This window comes from Eulemur rufifrons, chromosome 12, assembly GCF_041146395.1.
Source record: "Eulemur rufifrons isolate Redbay chromosome 12, OSU_ERuf_1, whole genome shotgun sequence".
Lineage (NCBI taxonomy): Eukaryota > Metazoa > Chordata > Mammalia > Primates > Lemuridae > Eulemur > Eulemur rufifrons.
In genome coordinates, this window is record NC_090994.1 from 25,887,681 (window position 1) to 25,912,162 (window position 24,482).

At 48.1% G+C, this 24,482-nt stretch overlaps 1 protein-coding gene across 5 annotated transcripts in view; it reads left to right on the forward strand.

Moving 5' to 3' along the window:
• IKBKB (inhibitor of nuclear factor kappa B kinase subunit beta) overlaps positions 1 to 18,022 on the forward strand; it is a 56,095-nt gene extending 38,073 nt beyond the window's left edge. For 4 of the 5 annotated variants that reach the window (XM_069485010.1, XM_069485011.1, XM_069485012.1 and 1 more), the window contains 14 exons: positions 840 to 947; positions 2,504 to 2,633; positions 2,981 to 3,175; positions 3,886 to 4,000; positions 5,828 to 5,951; positions 6,511 to 6,662; positions 6,796 to 6,857; positions 7,934 to 8,043; positions 9,053 to 9,102; positions 9,197 to 9,296; positions 9,475 to 9,622; positions 12,874 to 13,001; positions 15,635 to 15,725; positions 16,746 to 18,022. In XM_069485010.1, coding sequence (XP_069341111.1) covers positions 840 to 947; positions 2,504 to 2,633; positions 2,981 to 3,175; positions 3,886 to 4,000; positions 5,828 to 5,951; positions 6,511 to 6,662; positions 6,796 to 6,857; positions 7,934 to 8,043; positions 9,053 to 9,102; positions 9,197 to 9,296; positions 9,475 to 9,622; positions 12,874 to 13,001; positions 15,635 to 15,725; positions 16,746 to 16,820 — 1,588 coding nt within the window. In that variant the 3' untranslated portion in view covers positions 16,821 to 18,022. The other variant, XM_069485013.1, reaches the window with a different exon arrangement.
• The last annotated feature ends 6,460 nt before the right edge of the window (positions 18,023 to 24,482 follow it).

A 24,482-nucleotide genomic window follows, 5' to 3' on the forward strand; every position in this document is an offset into this window, starting at 1 on the left:
GCTGTGTGTCGAAGTACTTGGTTACCTATGAAGCATTGTTCAAGTTATTACCCTTTTTACCAAGGAGGTTTGAAGCCAATTGGGTTTAAATTTTTTTTTCCCTTCAAATGCTACGTCAGCTAACCCAAGAAGTTCCCTATGTTGGGAATTATAAAAGCTACCCTTAGAAATAGTACTTAGCCAGGCACATTTAGAATGAAGTATATATGTACGTGCGTGTTTGTGCATATTTCATGTAAGTATCATATGTACGCAATAATCTCGGTTCGGAAGTCCTAATTTTATCCTCTGTCAAAACATGGGAGTTTGTATTAGATAAAAAGAAACAAGAGTACTGTCTGCAGAACTCCGGGCACAGGACGGTCGGTGACTTCGCTAAAGGCTTTTCTTCAAAAGCTCATTCCGGCAGAGCTGACCATTCTTAAACTCTCACAGAAACTGTTCCACCATGGTATGAATTAACTGTTACTCCAAAAGCTTGGGGATGTACGTCTCCCGCACAGTTGCAGAGTGATGTTACAGATGTAAAGTGGCCTCAGAGTGCTGAGGGGCACGAGGGACATGCATGACTGTGTATTGCACTGAAGTTCTGAGTTAGGTAAATACTTGGCGTCCTGTTACGGCTGCCTACCGTACGCAGTAATGTGCTGCGCGGGAGTGCGGCCCGGGAGCGACAGGCAACACCGTGCAGCCGGGTGTGTTGCGGGCTGTGCTGTGCGGGTTTGTGTAACTGCGCTCTGTGATGTTCTCACGACAAGGGAATCGCCCAGCCACGCGTTTCTCTGGACGTGTCCCTGTCAAGTGATGTGTGACAGCACTTGACAAGATCCCCTTTGCAGGCACTCGAAAGTCCGGCAGAAGAGTGAGATGGACATTGTCGTTAGTGAAGACTTGAATGGAACAGTGAAGTTTTCAAGCTCTCTACCCTACCCCAATAATCTTAACGGGTAAGGCACAGTGGCGTCACTCTTCGGCATGTGTTTCTTCCTTTTTTAGAAATACAAGTCTGAGGTGATACCTGAGAACTTAAATAGGTTATCAGGATATCGTCTGGCGACTAAGAACTTGGCAGAGTCTTTCCCAGTCTGAAACTTAGAGTGGGTTCCCATGCTCATCTCCCTAGAAATCATCTAAGTTCACATCACAGTTTATCTGTCTCTCTTTTTACCCTTAGTAGCCTCTACCTTGTGTTGCATTTGGTTTTGTGTAGGGTTTATCTCCTATTCCATGGAAAGCCTTTTAAGGGTAGGGAACTATACCTTGCTTCTCTTTGCACTCCTCATGTGGCCTAATGCTATCTTATTGTCAACAAACGAATCCTTGTGGTCGGCATGGCTTTGCAATCCTAGTCTCAGAGCCACACTAGCAGCGGTTAACTAATAATATCATAATTGGGTAATGGTACGAAAGAAAGCAACAAGGTAGGCCGGGCACGGTGGCTCACGCCTATAATCCTAGCTCTCTGGGAGGCCGAGCCAGGTGGATCATTTGAGCTCAGGAGTTCGAGACCAGCCTGAGCAAGAGTGAGACCCCCGTCTCTACTAAAAAAAAAAAAATAGAAAGAAATTAGCTGGACAACTAAAAATATATAGATAAAATTAGCCGGGCATGGTGGCGCATGCCTGTAGTCCCAGCTACTAGGGAGGCTGAGGCAGTAGGATCGCTTGAGCCCGGGAGTTTGAGGTTGCTGTGAGCTAAGCTGATACCACGGCACTGTAGCCTGGGCAACAGAGTGAGACTCTGTCTCAAAAAAAAAAAAGAAAGCTACAAGGTGGTCCCACATAACTGAGTGCGTGGATAACGATTACCCTGAGTGTTTAAGGGTGGGGAGAAAGGATTGTGTGGACTAGATAGCTACAGAATGACCTGGGTTGAGTTTTAACTTTGTGGAAGGGTCTGGGAGGATGTACAGGATGTGGACAGATGAAGGAAGTTGAAAGGAGAAAGACTGGGGTGAGCAGGGCGTGTGGGAGGCAGAGAATAGCTGTGTTGGCTGCAGGGAGAGTTTGAGTACGCACAGGAAGCAGGCTCTGGGGACCAGGGGGAGGCAGTTGGACTTTGTCATGTGACCCCAGCTACTGCTTTGGGGGGCATTAACCCATCTGGCAGCGGGTCTATTTTTTTATTCATGTCCCCATTTAACTCAGTGGGGTCTAGATTGCGTGTGGGGGTCACCTGGAGGGAGGACGTGGCTGTAAAGTGCATCATCCTAAGGCCTCAGGCTGGTCTTACCCAACCAGTGGGAATGGCGTGTGGACCCACGGGCTGGGAAATCTCTGATCTGGGGGGCTGTTTTCGCAGGTCAGGAGAGAGGGGATAAGCACTTAAAGAATTAAATTGGTTGGAAATGTTTATGCTTTTTCTCTCTGATTAATCTGTTTTCATTTTCAATAATGGTTTGTTGGCTGCTGTGTGTGTGTGTGATGGCAAGATGCACAGGAGGCTTGTGCTTCTAGACGGGCACACAGAGGTGTCTCCGCCTACACTCTGCTCCTCTCCCCAGCGTCCTGGCGCAGCGGCTGGAGAAGTGGCTGCAGCTGATGCTGATGTGGCACCCCCGACAGCGGGGCACAGACCCCACGTACGGGCCCAATGGCTGCTTTAAGGCCCTAGATGACATCTTAAACCTGAAGGTGAGCAGGGAGCGAGTTAGCCCCGAGGCAGCAGCGAGGGTCCCTGCTGGGACACAGTTGTTCTCATGAGAAAGCAACGCCAGGACAGAGCAGGTCGAGGGCCAGCGACCCTGGGAGGAAGTTTGGGCTCCTGGGAGAGCCTTTCTGCAGGAGTAGGGTCGTAGCTGTGGCAGACAGCAATGTGACAGACCAGAGCATATGAAACTTGGCGTCTGGGCTCCCTTCCTCAAGCTAGGCCCTTGCTGTGTGTGGCCAGGAAATGCTGGGGAGCAGAGGATCTGGGCAAACAGATGGGCATCTCTTTAAAGAAGCCGTTTTTTCCCAGTAACACCTGGGTTGTGTTGCAGCTGGTTCATATCTTGAACATGGTCACGGGCACCATTCACACCTACCCAGTGACGGAGGATGAGAGTCTGCAGAGCTTAAAGGCCAGAATCCAGCAGGACACGGGGATCCCAGAGGAGGACCAGGAGCTGCTGCAGGAGGCGGGTCTGGCTTTGATCCCGGACAAGCCAGCCACGCAGTGCATTTCAGACAGCAAGGTGAGCCCTGCCGACTTGCGTACCCTGATTTTCCCTGACCGTGCCGCCTAGGACACTAATCACACCCTCAGATTTCAACTCTATTTTGACAAGTCCTCTGTTGCTCTTGATGCAGACACCTGCCTGTTTCTGTAAGTTGTAGCAGGGTCCCCCGTCGGATCCCGTGGGGTGTAATAGGAGACAGGAGTCCCTCACTCCATGCTTGACTCCTTCCTTACAGACCGCTTAGGGTGCCTTTCTCTCGCCTTGACTGCCAAAGTGATGCTTTACTCTCCTGAGTCAACCTGAACTACTGGCGATCACCTCTGTGCACAGAGCAGGGTCAGACCCCCGTGTTAACCACAGCAATGTGAGACATGGTCCCTGCCCAGGAAGAACTTACAAGCTAACTCGTGGAGATAAAGTTATCATAGGAGAAATAGTCATTGCATAGGGCAATGTATAGTGAATTCCTAAACTGCACAGGAAGGACAGAATAAAATAGCACATAACATGTTGTAAATAAGGTGTATGTTCAGCTAGGTGTAGAAGGAACAGGAAAGATAAGCGTAGGCTGGAGTGGCTGAGAAAGGCTTCATGGGTGCTTAGTGCTGGGTGCTGAAGAGGATGCTCTCGGTGAACAGTGGGAAGCGCTCTGACACCTCTTCATTATTGCTGGGAAAAGAGAGGGGTTGGATCCACGAGATGCGTTTTGTTCTTTCCCTTTGCAGTTAAATGAGGGCCGCACGCTGGACATGGATCTTGTTTTTCTCTTTGACAACAGTAAAACCACCTACGAGACTCAGATCTCCCCACGGCCCCAGCCTGAGAGTGTCAGCTGTATCCGTAAGAACATTATTAAAAAATAAATCAATTATAATCCGTGGGACAAGGCAGGAGGGAGAGACACGGGCCAGGGAGGGGCCACGTCCAGGAACTGAGCGTGCCTGGTCCTTGGGGCGGCCTCCTTTCCTTAGGACACGCGAGCGGCAGCCCGGAAAAAGGGCCGAGGGAATTGTGAGTTCATTTCAGCCTCCTGAATAGAACTTTGAACAGCGGACAGAGAATACTGTCCACAAGCCATTTTGTTTATTTTTGAAGTTTCATTTATATATATATTTTTTCTTTCTTTATTTGAGGTAGGGTCTCGCTCTGTCACCAGGGCTAGAGTGCCGTGGATCATCCTAGCTCGCTGCAGCCTCAAGCTCCTGAGCTCAAACTATTCTCCTGCCTCAGCCTCTCTGGTAGCTGAGACTGCAGGTGTGCTCTACCATGCCTGGCTAATTTTTAAATTTTTTATAGACACAGGGTCTTGCTACATTGCCCAGGCTGGTCTCAAACTCCTGGCCTCAAGAGATCTGCCCACCTCAGCCTCCTGAAGTACTGAGATTACAGATGTGAATCACTACACCTGGCCTCATTTATATTTGTTTGTTTGTTTTCTTAAATTTATACTGAGCCCAGGCTAGGCATGGTGGCTCATGCCTGTAATCCTAGCACTTTGGGAGGCCGAGGCGGGAGGATCATTTGAGCTCAGGAGTCCAAGACCAGCCTGAGCAAGAGCGAGACCCCATCTCTACTAAAAGAATAGAAATTAGCTGGACAACTAAAAATATATAGAAAAAATTAGCAGGGCATGGTGGCGCATGCCTGTAGTCCCAGCTACTTGGGAGGCTGAGGCAGTAGGATCGCTTAAGCCCAGGAGTTTGAGGTTGCTGTGAGCTAGGCTGATGCCACGGCACTGTAGCCTGGGCAACAGAGTGAGACGCTGTCTCAAAAAAAAAAAAAATATATATATATATATATAAAATATATATATGCACTCTGAGCCCTTTCTTCTACAGGACTCATTTATATTTTAATAATTAATGTATATATGGGATACCAAAAAAAAAAAAATCAAGAGATACAAAAGACTGAATATACAGTGAACAGTAAGCCGCCGTCTCTCCCCAGTTCCGTAGCTAGTGAGTTCCCCGTCCAGGAAAACTGCAGCCGTCATATTTTTGGGTATTCTTCCAGGGGTATTTTTTTTCCCCAAGCAAATAGCATATAATATGGACCATTCTGTACCTGCCTTTTTCACTTAACAGTATATTTTGGAGATTTTTCTCCTTTTGGTACATAAGTATCTGCCTTCCTTTTTAACGTCTGTATAATATTCCATTGTGTGGTGGACATTCCAGTGTCTGGTGGACATTTTAATGTGTCTTCCACCTCTACCTGCCACCCTCCCCCACCCCCACACCAAGAATGCACAGAGGCGAGGTCCAGAGTCTTAGAGATCTCCAGGCTTCTTGCTTACTTCATCATCTCCAATACTGCTGGTTGAAGCTGATTTTTAATAAGACTTCATACAACTTTAAATGTTGTGAATAGAAGAGTTTCTGCTGACAGTATATGAGCCAGAGTACATGTGGATATGTCTCCAAATGATTCATAAAGTGTTTCTTCCGATCCAATCAGTAGCCATTTATTGGCCATGCTTACACTGTAATGGGGTATTAAAAATATATGTGATAGTAACCAGGCATAATACCCCAAAAAGTTATGTAATAGTGTCCTGGTTATATAATTTCTAAAAATGTAAAAGTACCAGTGGTGTCCCAAGGCAGGGTGTGGTTAACGGTAGGAGAGTTACTCTCTGACAATTGCTTGTGTCTCTGTTTCCAGTTCAAGAGCCCAAGAGGAATCTCTCTTTCTTCCAGCTGAGGAAGGTGTGGGGCCAGGTCTGGCACAGCATCCAGACCCTGAAGGAGGACTGCAACCGGCTGCAGCAGGGACAGCGCGCTGCCATGTATCGTGCCAGGCGTTTTTAATTTAATTGATTTAAAATTGCTTGGTAGCTTTGGCCACAGGGAAGTGGCTAAGGCAGGGACCCAGAAGCAACTGTTAAGAGACAAAAGGGAGACACTGGTTTGGCCGGCGGGAAGCATCTGGGTGGGCGGGGCTGGGGAGGTGAGTGTGGTTGGCACAGGGAGAGGAGGGCAAGCCTAGGGGCTGGGCTGGCTGAGCCGGGGCAGAGTTGGGAGCCCAGAGGAGCCCACTGCAATTTGGGTTAACAAAACTGCCCTGATTGTTATGCTGGGCGCTTAAACTCTTTCCCCAGTTATGACTAGTTTAGCTTCTTGGCCCTGTGTATAGTGTGGTACCTGCCTAATTCCAGTTTTGGTGCAGAACTGCACGTATTTCTGACGGCTAGGAAATTATCCGTTGGTTATAAGTGGCTGCTGTTATTATAATAATAATAATCATAGCAGGGGCCTCCCTCGGCAGTTGAGGGGGTTTTATTACTGCACAGGAATAATATTTGGATCCCAAAGATGCTCCAAGGTGGTTTGCTGTGGGCCCTGCAGGATGAATCTCCTCCGGAACAACAGCTGCCTGTCCAAGATGAAGAATTCCATGGCGTCCATGTCTCAGCAGCTCAAGGCCAAGCTGGATTTTTTCAAAACCAGCATCCAGATCGACCTGGAGAAGTACAGTGAGCAAACCGAGTTTGGGATCAGTGAGTGGTCTTTGCAGTGAGCTCAAACAAACCCTTTTCTTTTGTCCTCTCGCAGTTGAGTTGCTGTTTGTGTTTTAGTTTTGTGGTGTTTTTGTTTTGTTTTTCAATTTTTTTTCCCCAATTGTTGTTTCAGCCTCAGATAAACTGCTGCTGGCCTGGAGGGAGATGGAGCAGGCCGTGGAGCTGTGTGGGCGGGTAGGACACTCATTTGGGGTTTTGTCCTTACTGAGGGGGTGAAATTTCATGCTGCCATTTCTCACTTTTTCTTCAAACCCTGAGTTGATCTGTGTCAGAAATGAAGTTACCTGGCCGTGCTTTGACCTTAGCTAGACTTTCTGGAAGGAGGCCTAGAGAGCAGCCAGTAGAGGGAGCCCTTCTGTGGCCGGACCGAGGACAGAGGTGGTCCAAATTTAAATAGGCAGCAGAATGCTAAATGCCCCGGGGAAGAGCCTGGGGTCTCTGACCTCCTCCTGTCAGGAAGGGCGTCAGATGAATGACCAACACACCGTCTTGTCAAAGGTCTTTACCTAATTTTGTTGGAATACTAAATCCGTAAGAAACAAAAGGCCTAGCAGAAAGGCTCAGGACAGTGCGGATCAGTTGCCAGTGAAAAATGTCGGTTATGAAGGCAAGTAAGTGTGGCCTAGCGAACCTCGCACAGATTGAAGACCTTGGGCTGCAGGGCTGGTTTTTTCTGGGCTCTTTTACTATTTTCCCCGATGCACTTGGGTATGGATTGTTACCCCCATGTCTTAATGTTTGTTTTTTTTTTTTTTAATGTCTGTTCTTATAAATCAGTATTGATGGGGTCTGTGTGTGCTGAAAGGTACATATTTTGTAGACAATACCTTATTTAACCGTAGAGAGGTCTCCCCAGCTGTTAGACGTCAGGGGTCTGGGCATTGCGCGTGGCACGGCGTTGCATGGACGAATTCCAAGGGACAGGAACGTGCAGTGGCATCTGGTGTGCCAGGCGCCGTGCCAGCTGCCGCACGTTCTTTGCCAGATCTGACTGCTCAGCGGGCCCTGTCAGAAGCCTATTCATGGAAAAGGAAACCAGCTCAGGGGTTGAGGAACTTGCCCAAGGGCCACACAGCTAGACAGCGGTAGAGCCGAGGTTCTCACCCAGGCCATTCTGACTCCAGAGCCCGAGTTCCTCTGGCCAGTCCCCTGGGAGTCCTCAGTGAGTGCGCAGGGTCCCCGCCCGGGCAGAGCCCGCGTCTCTAGCTCTTTCGCTAGGTCAGTGGACACGAGCACGCCTTTTCCATCAGGAGACGGAAGTGAAGCACCTGGTGGAGCGGATGATGGCGCTGCAGACTGACATCGTGGACTTGCAGCGCAGCCCGATGGGCCGGAAGCCCGGGGGGACGCTGGACGACCTGTGAGTACCGCTGGGGCAGCGCTCAGCCCGGCACCCTCAGACACCCGCCGGGGCGCCCGCGTGTGTGTTAGATCACCCTCATAGGCCGCCCTGGGGGGCCACCTCGGCACATCACTGCCAGCCTCGGTCTCCACATCTATCCGGTGGGAAGCAAAGCCGTCTGAGCCCACCGAGTTGTGAGGGTCCGTTCGGGTCGTGCGTTTGATGCGTAGCTCGTGACCCACGAAGGCTGTGAGGTGCACGTAGCCTTTCCCGTTAGCGTCGGGCGTGCGCCCACCCCGACCCGGGCGCTGCGGGGCTGTGGGCAGCCAGGCCGCAGGGCCTGTGCATCCGCGTCTGGTCGGGTGCTTGGCGCTGGCTCCAGCGGGCACGAGGCGTCGGGCAGACCAGTCCCACCCTGAGGAAATAGCGCGGGCCCGGGCCGCAGACTCCAGGGAACCCGGCAGGCCTCGTCGGGCTGCTGAGGGCGCGTGGCTGTGAGCTGCGCGGTGGTCTAGGACTAGTCTAGGACTCGGAGGACGAGAAATCTGAGTGTCAGAAATGTGATTCTGTATTTTCTCTAATCATTTGACCCTTTATTCTCCTCTAGTTTTTCTTCTTTAGAGAACCTGAGCCAGTCTCCCTGTGGGGAAAAGGATAGGAGTTTGTGTCCACCTTTGGGCTTGAGGGTCGAGGCAGGGTCCTGTTCTCTGGCTCAGGGCCAGTGAGGGCACCTGGAATCCCTGCCGTAGAAGCCAAGCGTAGGAGGAATTCGGAAGGAGAGAGGGATGTCTCCTTTCCTTAAGATTTTCTGTCATTAAACCCTGGAAGTGTGGATTTTGTAGTGAAGGCAATCGTTTGCCTACTATAGGTATCGCCTAAAACGTCATCAGAAACGCTGGCCTCCCCCAGTCGGGGAAGACGCGTTGCCGGTCTCAACTCAGGGTCGGTGATTCTGCTGGCGGGAATCAGCCGGTGCTTCAGATGCGCTGACCTGACCTTGAACCTGGACCCTCTTTGTGTGTTTCAGAGAAGAGCAAGCCAGAGAGCTGTACAGGAGACTGAGGGAGAAACCACGGGGTAAGTGCGGTTCTGCGTCTGCCTCGGCCCCTCTTCCTCTCGTGGGCGAGGCTTGGTCCTCTGCCTTGCGGGACTGCCACTCCCCTCCCTGCAGACCAGCGCACGGACGGCGACAGTCAGGAGATGGTGCGGCTGCTGCTGCAGGCCATTCAGGGCTTCGAGAAGAAAGTGCGAGTGATCTACACGCAGCTCAGGTATGAGCCCTGCTTCCCTGCTCTGGGGCGCTGGGGAGAAGCGCAGGTGTGTGAGCCCGTCTTCCCCGGCCCGGTTTACTGAGCCGCCTGCGGGAACTTTCCCTGCAGCTGCTTAGAGCTCGTGTTCTGTTTTCTGTAGCCCGGATGCCACTGGCTTTGTCGTGTTTATTCTTTACAGCAAAACCGTGGTCTGCAAGCAGAAGGCTCTGGAATTGCTGCCCAAGGTGGAGGAGGTGGTGAACTTAATGAACGAGGATGAGAAGACCGTTGTTCGGCTCCAGGAGAAGCGGCAGAAGGAGCTCTGGAACCTCCTGAAGATCGCCTGCGTGAGTGCGCCCCGCCGGCTCCTCGGGCCTTTCCGCCTCTGCGCTGCTGTTGCCGTCCCACCGGGGAGGCCACCGAGCCCGGAGCCACTCAGCTGCTGCCGCTCGGTTTGGCCTTCTGTGTCCTGTGAGCAGGAGGGCAGAGCAAGGGCTTGCGCTGCTTGTGTTTGTTTATGCGCGTATCACTTCTCCTGTGGCTGAAAAATTAGCACAAACCCAGTGTCCTGAAACAGCAGAAATTTATTCTCTGAATTCTAGAGGCCAGAAGGTCAAAATCCAGGTGTTGGCAGGGGAGGATCCTTCCTGACCTCTCTCAGCTTCTGGTGGCTCCAAGCATTTCAGGGCGTGCGGCTTCGTCACTCCAATCTCTGTCTTCCCGTGACCTCTGTGTCTCTCATCGGGCATCTGATACAAGAGCACTTGGCATTGGGTTTGGGTCCCACTTGATCTCATCTTGGGATCCTTAATTACATATCTGAAGACCGCTTTCCCAAATAAGGTCACGTGCACAGGTTCCGGGAATTGGGATGTGGACTCGCCCTTTTTAGGGCCCCCAGGTGAGCCCACTGTGGTGCGTGTCAGCGCAGCCTGTGGCCCCTCACCTGCGTCTGCTGCTCCCAGCATGGTAACCCATACTTCTGTGCACACCATGTTTTTTTTTTTGAGACAGAGTCTCACTCTGTTGCCCGGGCTAGAGTGCCGTGGCATCAGCCTAGCTCACAGCAACCTCAAACTCCTGGGCTCAAGCAATCCTCCTGCCTCAGCCTCCCGAGTAGCTGGGACTACTGGCATGCGCCACCATGCCTGGCTAATTTTTCTATATATTTTTAATTGTCCAGCTAATTTCTTTCTATTTTTAGTAGAGACGGGGTCTCGCTCTTGCTCAGGCTGGTCTTGGACTCCTGAGCTCAAACAATCCTCCTGCCTCGGCCTCCCAGAGTGCTAGGATTACAGGCGTGAGCCACCGCGCCCGGCCTGTGTGCACCATCTTGACTTAGTGGTGCTTCCACTGAATGCCAAGGGAGAGAATGTAAGGGCAGAGAAAGGAGTCAGGTGAAAGCTGTCGTGGAAGCCAGAGCTGCTGGGACAGTGAGCCCCGTTGTGAAAAGCTGTGAGAGGTTGACGGGGACGGGAAGAGAGCCATTGAGTCATCAGCAGCCTTTAGGGGCAAAGTGGGGGAGAGTGGGGAGATGGTTGCTCATGGTGGGCGTAGGATACAAGGGTTGTGTTGTTTAAAGGCCATGGAGACTAGAGCGTGTCCGTAGGTCAAGCCAGAGGAGACAGTGTGCCAGGAGATTCGCAGTGTCGAGGGCAGGGGGACAGTCAGTGCACACGGTTCTGGGAACAGGAGAGCTGGGACCGCCAGCTTGAGTGAGGGACTTGCCTTGGGAGGGTGAGTGATGCAGCCTCCTGTGAGAGAGGAGGAGGAGGAGAGAGGAGGGTGCCCAGGTGGAAAAGATCCCAGAAAGGCAGGGAAGTGGAGGCCTGATCCACCGTCTGCTTTCGTTCGACATTTATTGTGTGCCGACTGCATGCCCAGTAAGATGCACGGGGGAGAGCACGGCACAGAGTTCCTGATGTGGTGAGGGGCACAGACGGACACGCATGAGCACGGTGTGGGGCAGGAAGTGCCACGAAGCGGCTGTGGTAAGCACGGCTGTCGTTGGCGTGCAGCAGAGGACGCCCGCTTCAGCCTTAGCGGCGAGGGCGTCTCCATCCTCGCAGGGTTGCTGTGAAGGGACACCTGAGGCCGGGTAACTTATTCAAAAAGAGGTTTATTTGGCTCGGGTTCTGCAGGTGGGACAGGAAGTGGGGCGCCAGCACCTGCTCAGCTGGCGGGGGCTTCGGGCTGCTGCACTCTGGGTGGAGGACGCAGGGGAGCCGCTGTGTGCAGCGAGAGGCAGCGAGAGGGGAGGTGCCGGGCTCCTTCTAGCACCAGCTCTTGCGGGCGTAACAGGGTGAGAGCCCCTCACCCCTGCCCAGGGAGGGCCTTACTCTGTTCACGGGGGATCTACACCTCCCACACGGGGATCAGTTGTCAACATGAGGTTTGGGGCTCAAGCATCCAGACTGTCCGGCGGCAACAGGAACGTTCACAAGGGGGTGTCCGCTGAACAGTGAGCGAGTCAGGTGGGGGTGGGTGGCGACAAGGACAGTATGGGACTGAGATGTTGTTGCGTCGCAGGCAGGGAGGCCCGGCAGAGTGTAGTGTGTTCTGGGAGCCATCTGCAGGCTGACCTGGCGTTGGAGGGCGTCACGGAGGATGACACTGCAGAGGCAGGCTAGGGCTGGCCTGCGCTGGCCGCTCGGTGCTTCCGAAGTGAGACCTTGTGGGAGTTGTCTTTTCTTGTCACACCGAAGGAACTTAAGCATGGGAAAGATGTGATCACACCCAGTGGTGTGGGTTTTGGAGAAATCACTCTAGTGGCAGCTGGAGGGTGGATTTCTGCCCTTGAGGGACCTCAGCGCTGACAGTGAGGGCCCCTTGGCAGGGAGTGGGAGCTGAGCAGCCCCGTGGTGCACAGGACAAGGAGGGCTGGGGCGGGGTCCCTGGCTGTGAGGGAGCCCACGGCGCAGGCGGCAGACAGCCCGTCTCTGCGTCTCTGCGGAGGGGACAATCAGGGAAGGCACAGCTGGGTGCCAGGATGGCTGGTTGGCGCGGAGCCAGGACGGTCCCACAGCTGGAGCAAGGAGGGAGGGCCCGAGAGGGGCTGAAGCGCTGCGGGCTGCCATGAGGGCCAGGGGAGGCGAGGCAGGGCATGGGTGAGGCAGCAGCCTGGGGTGGTCTTCTGGGCGTGGGGGTGGAGTGGCTGCACCTCCAGGACAGAGTCAGGACATCTTGGTTTTCTTGCCAGCTGTATCCCAGAGGCTGTGATTCACAGAAAGTCTCAAAACCTTTCCGTGTGTCTCAGTCTCCTTGGAAAAAAGTAAAAATGCCTTCCTTTCCTTTACTGGTAAAAGTTCATCAACCAATGAAAAGGACTCAAACTAATGAAACAAAGCCTACGAACACACGAGGCACTCTGGCCTGCTTACGTTCGGAATCTTTTCATGCACTGACACGAAACGCGTCTGAGGCTGAGATGAGAGGTGCTGGCCGTGGTCTCGCGTGGGGACCCTGGTGGTTTCGCGGATCAGCAAAAGTGTCTTGCGGCTGGTGGTCTCAGGAGGATTTGCTGTGGAGTGAATGCAAAGTTTGATTCATCACTTGGCTCCAAAATTTTGTCACGTTTCTGTTTGGTTTTGTCCTTAAGAGCAAGGTCCGAGGTCCTGTCAGTGGCAGCCCGGACAGCATGACTGCTTCTCGACTGAGTCACCCTGGCCAGCTGATGTCTCAGCCCTCTGCAGCCCCCAACAGTTCACCTGAGTCAGCCACGAAAAGGTGAGTCATGGTCCGCAGCACCAGCCGTGACGTCCAGGGGCCGGTCAGGAGGTCCCAGGGATGGAAATGCGTGTTTGTCGTGGACAAGTATCTGAGGCATTTGCACGTGCTTCTCTTTGTATCTGTCACATCTGCTGGGCCCTGTGGGGACAAAAGTGACTTACATTCTGCTCTCACAGTCCCTTGTAACTCACTAACTGGACAGTCTTCTTACCCGAGCGTTGGATTACCGACTGCTGATTGCTGATGGCACCCTGGGACGTGCTGGTCAGTACCATGCCGTGATGGTCCGTGGGTCACCCAAACCAGGCTCCCTCGGGCTGCCGCCACCAGCACCCCGCATCACCCACCCTCCCGGCGCCTCTCAGTGCCGCCTGCTCATCCCCTGCCCTTGCCTGGACCGCGGCAGGTGGTGAGCAGGACAGCGCAGCCTTCCCTGGCAGGGCTTCTGCCTTTTTCCCCACCTCCTGGCCGTCCCTGCCGCCAGGCCCTCTCTGGGCCAATTAACCTTCACAAAGTACTAGATCAGAGACCCAGTTGTTTCTTGGTCAGAAACGAACAGTGGCTTCCTGCGTTACAGAGGGTCAGGCCTGAGCCTTTTCAGGCATTTGTGGCCACCTCAAGTGCCTCCCCAGGCTGGTCCACTTTCTTACAAACCGCTGCTCTAACCCAGTTCCAGAGTCTCACCCAGATCAGCAGCGAGTCCTCGGGTCCCACCCAAGACCTCCTGAACTGGAAGCGCAGGGCTGGTGCCCGGCAGCCTGTGCCTAACGAGCCCTGCGCTGCTCTGCCACGGGCAGTGGCTGGGAAGCCCTGCGCTGGCCGGCCGAGCCCTGGCTCCCCGGGTGTCCTCCCTGAGGGGTCTCCCACCTGCGGGGCCCCTCTGCTCCTACCTCCTTCACAGCTCAGCCATCCATACACGCTGGCCGCTCTCTTCCTGTGGTTTGTTTAGTTTCCAGTTCATTTCCGCAGGTGCCTTCTGTGTGCCGGGCTCTGTGGGGTCCTGCAGGCAAATCCCTAGGTGCAGCAATGGATTAATGATTGCCTGGGGGGCAGGGGGATGGGGGTGACTGATGATGGGGACAGGGTTTCTTTGGGGATGATGAAAATGTTCTGAAACTAGGTATGGTGATGGATGCACAACTGTTAAATATGCTAAAACCCTTGAATTGTACACTTTAAATGGGTGAACTTTAAGGTGTGTAAATTATGTTAATATCTTTTTTTTTTTAAATAGATAGGGTCTTGCTCTATTGCCCAGGCTGGAGTGCAGTGGCACAGTCATATCTCACTGCAGCCTCGGACTTCTCGGCTCAAGTGATCCTTCTACCTCAGCCTCCCAAATAGCTAGGACCACAGGCAAGTGCCACCGCACGTGGCTAGTAAAGCTGTTCTAAAAATCCTGTTCTTGGGCTGGACACAGTGGCTCACCCTATAATCCCAGTGCTTTGGGAGGCTGAGGTGGGAGGATTGCTTGAGGCCAGGAGTTGGAGAATAGCCTAGGCAGCACAGCAAGACCCTGTCTATACCAAAAATTAAAAAAAAAAAAAAAAAAAACAAAATTAGCCAGACATGGTGGCACATGCCTGTAATCCCAGCTATTCGAGAGGCTGAGGTGGGAGGATCGCTCGAGCACAGGAGTTGGAGGCTGCAGTGAGCTGTGATCCTGCTACGGAACTCCAGTGGGCAGCAGAGAGAGACCCTGTCTCTTAAAAAAAAATCCTGTTCTTGCCTTGGGGAGTTTGTAGCCTGTTTTGGTATTTAATCATGTGTGACCTTAGATTCTTAGCGTCTCCCAACCTCTTGTGCTGTCCTGGAGGCCTGGTGCCTGTTTCATTCTCTCTAGGGCTGGCGCTGAGCCGTTGACTTAGCTAGAAGCCCGGTAGATGAGGCTGAGCAGAAACGTGCCCTGAGTTCCTTCCATCAGAGTGTCACGTTTGCAGGGGGAGAGGGGTTCCAGGGTGCCACCTTCCCATGTTTGGCATAGTCCCTCCCAGGACATCCTCAAAGCTCTAGAGAAGTAGACCTGGGGGCACAAGGGGTCTCGTCTCCGACGTCACAGAACTGAGGTCAGAGGAGGATGATGGTTTGTTATTAATATATGCTCCCTTTGCTCACTGTGACCCGTTCCTGACAGGAAACACGCACTTCTTACTGTAGAAAAGAAAGAGATCAGGATTAGAGTAAAACAATTCCCAGAACTGGCTTTTCAGCAGATTTCAAGGGACTATGGAAACCTGGTAAATTGCTTGGCATATTTTTTCTTTTCCATCGCACAAATTGGAAAACAGGTGATTTGGGGATATCACTGGATTTTGGCACTTTGGAGAGAATTAAATTCAGCTATCTAGTAAGTCAGAAAGAGCCCATTTTACTTCTAACTTTTTTATTAAACAGAGATCTTTTTGCTCTTTCCGGTTTTGGACAGCAGTGGTCCTGCCTGGAGGAGCTTATTAACTAGGTGAATGAAATCATTGGTCAGTGACTTGGTATTTTAAGATGCTCAACATGAAAATAATTGTTACTTCATTTTTAAAATGTTGTCAAAAGCTGTTTAGCATATTTTGAAGCAGTGGTGTCAGCTCTGATGAGTAACAATGTCCATTTTCTAATAGTTTGATCATTTTCTTTAGTGAGGAACTGGTTGCTGAAGCTCACACCCTCTGCACCCAGCTAGAAAGTGCCATGCAAGACACCGTGCGAGGGCAGGACCAGAGTTTCACGGTAACAGCCTGTGTGGACCCGGCTATTCCAGGTCCTTTCTTTGTGCAGCAAAAGAGGAAAGAAATGGAAAGTCGACCCAGTGTTGCCCCCAATCTCAGTATACGCTCGGGATTTTCGAGCACGTACTTTTTATCATTTGTATGATCTGGTATTATCGAATGCTTACAAGTATGTTACTGCACCGTCTTATTTGCTCCTGACAATACTGAATCCTGATGGGGAAGGTGATGTCCCCAGGCCCTTCGCTACCTGCACCTTCTGTGCCACTGCCAAGCGTCTGTGTGTGCTGAGTGCTGGGCTGGTCTCTGGTGACAAAGCAGGACAAGGCCCTGTGCCTCGGGGACTCAGCTTCGCAGTAGGCAGTACTAGTTATGGGGAAACTAAAAACCTAGCCAGGACACAGGTACATTAACACAAAGCTCAAATTGCCGAGAGGACCCTAAACCATTCCTTCACATCTGCAAATGGCCTTTTCCTGCTAATGCAATCACCTGCTAACCTCCCCGAGGTCCCAGGTTTTCGGAAGCATTGGAGGGGATATCACTGCTGATTTCAGTCACCTCTGACGTAGTCCAGTGTTCCCCGGCTTGTGGGCTTTCTGCATCTCTCGCTGCTCTTCTGGCACCACACGTTCTGATCCTTTCACTGCTTGTCTGCACTTCTGCCAGAGGAAAAGGAAGTCTCATCGGGCCATTTCATGTGGTGAGGCTGGAAACCAACAGCCGAAATGAGCTCTTGGTACCACCTGCCTGCCCTAAGCATATAAATAAGTGCTGGGAGCCACAAGGGCTACTAAAATCTCAGAGCCTCTGAGCCAGTCCAAAGAAAAGATCCTGTACAGTTTTGAACATGTAGCTTAGCTCCAGGGTGTCCTGCAATAGCAAGGGCTGTTACTTTTCTGTTACTCATAAAAGGGTTTAAATTTACTTCTAAATTATGCTGGTTGCTTCCTGAAGAGGAAACACAGCCCTGCAGGATATTGGGGGCCGTTGTCTTTTTAACTTGCCTGTCGACTTTCAGACTCTCGACTGGAGCTGGTTGGAGGAAGAAGAGCAGAGTAGCCTGGAGCGGCCTTGTGACGTGGGGGGGCCTTGACCCTTCTTCGTGGGGCTGACGGTGGCTCCTGCTGCAGTGATGTCCTAGCAGTCTCCGGCACCTAGACGGAGCTCTCGCTTCTCCAGCAGCTGGGACCTTCACCCTGGACCCAGGGCGTGGCCCTCGGCAGCTGCCACCTAGTCTGCACACTGGAAGTCTCTGTCCCAGAGGCCCGGCACACAGCGATGGGTGATGCTGGTCACAAGCATTCAGGGAACAGCCACAGCAGCTACTTCCTCTGCTGTGACAAAGTGCTCAAAGTACGATTTGCCACACGGATTACTGGACAGATGTCTCACTCAAGTCATTGAGGACAGAGTCTGAACTTGGTGCCACCCTGTCCTCTCCTGGTCTCCAGAGACCCTGATCCCCATACCACCTCTCACCTTACAGCTAGAGTTTCATCTGGATTCAGCTTCTCCTAAAGAGACGTTTTAATTATAGCCTTGGCCTGGCCCCATCCTCTCTTCTTCTTTTCATTTCACTGCTGCTCATGTTTTATTTTTTCTTACTACTTTGGTGGTTGTCCTTGTAGCAAAATCGTAGTGAATGCCCAGCCTGTCTGTGGTCCTTTCAGCCCCAGAGTGACTTGCTGTAGCCCAGATGGAAGAGCAGTTGCCTTCTTTTTAGTCCCAAAGATTAGCTGGGAGCACATCGTCATGGGGAAGAAGGCAGGAAGGAAAGGGGGTCTCCCAGCGACTGGCTGCGGACCACTGTGCTCACAGTTCTTGCCCAGACACATCTGCATGTGGGTGGGGGGATGGGATGTCCTGTCTCTCCCTCATCTAGTAGTATTAGTAAATGGATTTATTTTTAAAAGTTTCTATATTTTGTAACACGACTCAAACACTTATACTGGGTTCCCCAGTCCGCTTTTACCATGCCTGTGGGTAGGACTTCTGGACTAAAGTAATGGGAAATTTTATAAAATTATATAGTGCCTGGATCATCAACAGTGCAGGAGCGCTGCTGCTTCAGCATTTTGCAGCACCTCTTTTATATAAAAGCAAGAGTGCGCAAGGAGTTCAGGTGATCACACACGGTGAGTTTCGTTGGAAAAGAAAGTTGGGGAATCTCACCAAGTAGTTTCCATGGAGACACTGATGCATTCCATGGTCAAGTAAGTTGAAGAAGCAGCTCATGTTTTAACTACTTTTTGGAGATTTACATTGTACACTGTAAAATATCTGAAAAGTCTTATAATAAAGAAACTGGCTTAACTTTGTATAAATCCGCAATTTACCATTATCATTTGGCTGTGGAGCCTTCCCCCGCACCCCATGTGTGTATGTAACATTTATTAACATCCCAAGGAACTAGAGTTCGATAAAGCCTGGTTTTAGAGACCCTGGTAAAGGACATAGTGGGAAATAAGACCCCAAAGGTGGGATGGGGTAGGTTGGGGGGGGGATGGATGCTGGGCTGAGGGCCATGGACTTCTTTTGTAGGCAGTTGGGAGTCACAGAAGAATTTTGATCAAAGAAATGACACAGCTGAAGCAATGGTTTAAGAAATTTATGGCTGGAACATTCTCATTGATTGAAAAAGTGAAAACCCTGTAGTTAGGAATTCTGCTTCCAAAAAGATGAAATAGATGCACTTTTTCCTGTCACTGAGTACAGCTAAAGTCCTTGGACTTATAAGCAAATACAAGAAGACCAAAAGGTAGAGACTGTCCAGGGACAGTGGTTATCTGGGGAATGGCATTGGCAGTGAGCTCCCTGAGTTTTCTTTTTGTCTCATGTACCCCAGATGGGGCACTGGAAGGGTTGACCAGTGGGCACAGACAGAAGAGCCTCAAGAAAACCCTGCTCTCTCTAGCTGTTACTTTCCTCGGCCTACTGTAGCAGATTACCACGACAGAATTTATTCTCTGACAGTTCCGGAAGCCAGAAGTCTGAGATCAAGACGTCACCAGGACGGCACCTTCTCCGAAGGCTCCAGGGAAGATTCTGTTCCTTGCCTCTTCCAGCTTCGGGTGACTTCAGACAACCCTTGCCTTGTGGCTGCGCCTCTGCCGCAGGGTCACGTTGCTGCAGCTCTCTGTCAGATGTTGTGTGTGTCTCATAAGAACACTCACCACTGGATTTAGGATCGATGCAGAAATTCCAGAAAAAGAATTTCCACTCAGGATTTTTCGTGTAATTACGTATTTTGCCATATGAGGTAATATTCACAGGTTCTAGGGACTAAGGTGAACATACCTTCTTGGGTACTGCCATTCAACTGGCTGCGCTAGCCAAGGGACCAGAAACAGCCGGCCCAGATGACAGAAGAAAAAAATTGGGAGAAATTATTACAGCAACTTATATATAAATAGCTTTAATATATAAAAGCCTGTTGATGTATGAACTACTCAGAAAGTTCACTGGAACACCTGATTCCAACTACAGTCCAGGAAAATATCTCACATTGCCTTTTTCTCCTACAATTGAAGATGCTTCAAACCCAAATCTAGAAATCTTCTCACCTCATTGCCCTCCAGACTCTAGAGAAACTAGTTTATAGACTACTGAAGACATTAATCTTTGTTTTTCTTCTGATTCCATAGAAATGCCTGTTATGAATGAATTGTTTATCCCAGACCAAAACCAAAAAAAAACACCCTTGAGGAATTCATCACCACCAGACCTGTCTTATGAGAAATGCTAAAGGGAAGTTGTCAGTCTGAAGGAAAAGGATGCTAACATGCAACAAAAAATCATCTGAAGGTATAAAATTCACTAGTAAAAGTAAGCATACAGATACATTCAGAATGTTGTAATGCTTTCTGTGTAAACCACTCATATCTTTAGCATGAAGACTAAAAGACAAATCTATCAAAAATAACTATAGCCATTTATTAAGAGGCAACATAAAAAGATACAAATAGAGACAATAAAAAGTCAAAAGGGTGGATAGAGTTAATACGTGGAGTTTTAGTTTTTTCTTCGTGATCAAAGTTGTCATCAGTTTAAAATAACTTGTTATAAGAGTTTTTTTTTTTTTGCAAGCCTCATAGTAACCACATAAACAAAAATAAAGATCAAGAAATTAAAACATACTATCAGATAAAATCACTTATGAACAAAGGAAGACAGTAAAAAAGGAAGAGAGGACTTTCAAAGCAACCAGAAAACAAATAACAAAATGGCAGTAGTAAGTCTTTACCTATCAATGATAACATGGAATGTAAATGGGCAAAGTTCTCTAATTAAAGACATAAAATAGCTGGATAGATTAAAACACACACAAGCACGCAACTATGTGCTGCCTACAGGAAACTCGCTTCACCTATAAAGACAGACTGAAAGTAAAGGGTTGAAAGAACATATTCTATGCAAACGAAAACAAAAAAACAGGAGTTTTTGAAATGGATTTCAAGTCAAAAACTGTAAAAAGAGACAGAAGATCTTAATATAAAGATAAAGAGGTCAATTCATCAAGAGGATATATTAATAATTATATATGCAACCAATATCAGAGCACCCAAACATAAAGAAAATATTAATCTAAGTGCAGAGATAGACTATAATACAATAATAGTAGGGGACTTCAACACCCCAGTTTCAACAATGGACAGATCATCCAGACTGAAAATCAACAAAGAAACATAAGAATTAAACTACACTATAGACCAAATGGACCTAACTAATATTTACAGAACATTTCATTGACTTGCTGTAGAATACACGTTATTCCTCATCAGCACATGGAACATTCTCAAGGATAGACCATATGTTAGGCCACAAAACAAGTCTTAACAAATTCAGAAAAATTGAAGTCATGTGAGGTATCTTTTCTGATTATAATGGAATGAAACTGGAAATTAATAATGAAGAACTTTGGAAACTATACAAATGCATGGAAATTAGACAGCATGCTCCCAAATGATCAATGGGCAATGAAGAAATTAAGAAGGAAATTTAAAAATGTTTTGAAACAAAAATGGAAACAATATACCAAAACCTATGGGATATAGTAAAAGCAGTACTACCAGGTTTTTATAGCAATAAATGCCTACATCAGACGAGTAGCAAGACTTCAAATAAACAACCTAATAATACACTTTAAAAAACTGGAAAAGCAAGAATAAACCAAACCCAAACTTAGTAAAAGGAAAGAAAGAATAAAGATCAGAGCAGAAATAAATGAAATTGAGACCAAAAAACCACAAAAAATTAATGAAATAAAAAGTTGGTTTTTTGAAAAGGTAAAATTAACAAACCTTTAGTTAGTCTCAGAAAAAAAGAAGACCCAAATAGATAAAATCAGAGAGAAGAAAGGAGACATTGTAACTGACACCACAGAAATTCAAAGGATCATTAAGGACTATTATGAGCAACCAAATGCCAATAAATTGGAAAACCTAGATGAAATGGATAAATTCCTAGACACAGACAACTTCTAAGATAAAACCATGAAGAAAGAGAAAATATAAATGGGCCAATAACAAGTAACAAGATAGAGGCAATAATAAAAAGACTCCCCACAAGAAAAGCCCAGGACCTGATGGCTTCACTGCTGGATTCTGCCAAACATTTAAAGAAAAACTAATATCAATTCTACTCAAACTATTAAAAAAAAAATTGAAGAGGAGGGAATATGTTCAAACTCACTCTACAAGGCCAGCATTACCCTGATATCAAAACCAGACAAAGACACCAAAAAACCCAAAAAAACAAAACGGAAAAAAGCAACTGCAGGCCAATATTCAACAACACATTAAAAAGGTCATTTAGGCCAGGCATGGTGGCTCATGCCTGTAATCCTAGCACTCTGGGAGGCCGAGGTGGGAGGATCGCTTGAGGTCAGGAGTTTGAGGCCAGCCTGAGCAAGAGTGAGACCCCGTCTCTACTAAAAAACAGAAAGAAATGATTTGGACAGCTCACGTGCCTGTAGTCCCAGCTATTCGGGAGGCTGAGGCAGGAGGATTGTTTGAGCCCAGGATTTTGAGGTTGCTGTGAGCTGTGCTGACGCCATGACACTCTAGCCCAGGCAACAGAGTGAGACTCTGTCTCAAAAAAATAAATTAATTAATAAAAAGATCATTTACCATGATCAAATGGGATTCATCCCAGGATTCAAGGATGGTTCAACATAAGCAAATCAATAAATGTGATACATCACATTAATAGAACCAAGACCAAAAATCATATGATCATTTCAATAGATGCTGAAAAGCATTTGATAAAACTCCACATCCTTTCATGATATTAAACTCTCAACAAACTGGGTATAGAAGGAACATACCATACCTCAAAACAGTAAAGGCCATATATGACAAACCCACATCATTCTGAATGGGGAAAAATTGAAAGCCTTAAGATCTGGAACAAGACAAGGATGCGCCTTTTTAAATTCAACATAGTACTGGAAGTCCTAGTAAGAGCAGTTAGACAACAGAAAGAAATAAAGGGCATCCAAATTAGAAAGGAGGAAGTCAAATTGTCCTTGTTGCAGATGATAAGAGGTTATATTTAGAAAATCCTAAAGACTCTGCCAAAAAACTGTTAGAACTGGTAAATAAATTCACTGAAGTTGCAAGATACAAAATTTCAGCTTAAATAAATTAATAACATTTCTACATTCTGCAGCAAAACTCTGAAAAAGAAATCAAGAAAGCTATCCCTTTTACAATAGCTAAATAAAATAAAATACCTATGAATAAACAACCAAAGAAGTGAAAGATCTCTACAACAAGGACAATTATAAAACATGAAAGAAATTGAAGAAGACACAAAATATGAAAAAGATAGGTTCATGAATTGGAAGAATTAATACTGTTTAAACGTCCATACTGCCCCAAGTGATCTACAGATTCAATGCAATCTCCATCAAAATAACAATGACATTCTTCACAGAAATAGAAAAAAACAATTCTAAAATTCATATGGAACCACAAGATCCCAAAGAGCAATTCTGAGCAAAAAGAACAAAGCTGGAGGCATCACATTATCTGACTGCAAAGTTGTGGTAACCAAAACAGCATGGTACTTACTGGCATAAAAACAGACACACAGACCAATGGAACAGGCTAGAGAATGCAGAAGTAAATCCACATATTTACAGCCACTTGATTTTTGACAAAGGCACCAAGAACATACATTGGGGAGAGAACCGTCTCCAATAAGTGGTACCAGGAAAACTGGATGTTCGTTTGCAGAAGGATAAAACTAGAGCCTTACTTCTTACCATATACAAAAATCAAATCAAAATGGATTAAAGATTTAAATGTAAGACCTGAAGCTATGAAACTACTAGTAGAAAACAGGGAAATGCTTCAGGACATTGGTTGGGAAACGATTTGTTGAGTAAGATATTAAAAGCATCAACCAAAGCAAAAATTGACAAGTGAGATCACATCAAGCTAAAAAGTTTTCACAGCAAAGGAAACAATCAACACAGCAAGGAGACAACATACAGAATGGGAGGAAATATTTGTAAAATATTCATCTGGCAGTAAATTAACATCCAGAATATATAAGGAGCTCAATTCAGTAGCCAAAAAAATCTGATTTAAAAATAGACAAAAGATCTGAATAGACATTCTTGAAAGAAGACATATAAATGTCCATATATGAAAAAGTGCTCAACATCACTAATCAGATTTAATCATTACACATTGTATGCTTGTATCAAAATATCACATGCACCCCATAAATATGCATGACTATTATGTATCCATATATTTTTTTAAAAGATCTGTTTGCCTGCATCATACAGAGGTCCTGCTTTGAGGGTCCATCTATTAATACAGTGCCATTTCCTGAAATGAGACAGAACTGTTTAACTGTACTGGCCCATTCACAGAAATGGGAGACTGGTTTAATGGGATCCTTTGCCACTCATCTATTAACTCGATTTCTCTCTCCACAGCTGCCAACTCAGCTTTTAACATATGAAACTTCTAGGGAGTTTCAAACGGGAATGTTGGCACTCAAAGAATAACCACAAAAACTGTAGCTGTGACATGCTGAGAGGTCTTATAAGGTGTCTCAGAACCAAGTTCCCTCTAAACTGTCTTGTTCACCCCACAAGTCCAGGGAGAGACTCTCTCTGGAATTTCCTTATCTGACCAAGAAAGCTTTTTTCTAAAAGAAGTGCAATTGTCTTAAACCCCCTCTCTAGGGATCTTATCAAATAACCAGGAAAGATCAACTACCAGACAGGAGAGACTCGGAGTCATCACCACTCACAGACAAACTTTTCATCTGTTCTTCTGAGGGCGGCTTTAGAGAATACCTGGGGGACTTTTTCTGCATAATAAGACCACCTTTGTTCCTGTGCCTCTCTACTTCTCACCTTCCTGTAATGTCTGCCGCCCACCTCCCAGCTCCATTCATTCTCCCTAATTATTTGCTGCCCCTCAAAACAATTGCCAACATTCCCCATCTCCTCCTCTCCCCAATGAAAAAGGGTATATAAGCTTCTGTACAGCACTAGGTTATTGGGTTATCATTCTGTGATGTCCCCGTGATATGCATGTTAAATTTTGTATGCCTTTTCTCCTATTAAAAAAAAGCTGCGTTTGATGTCTTGCACCCATAGTCCCACCTACTTGGGAGGCTGAGGCAATAGGATCGCTTGAGTTTTAAGTCCAGCCTGGGCAACATAGCAAGACCTCGTCTCTTAAAAAAAAGAAAGAAAAGAAAATCTTTTCCCCTTACATTGGAAACCAAG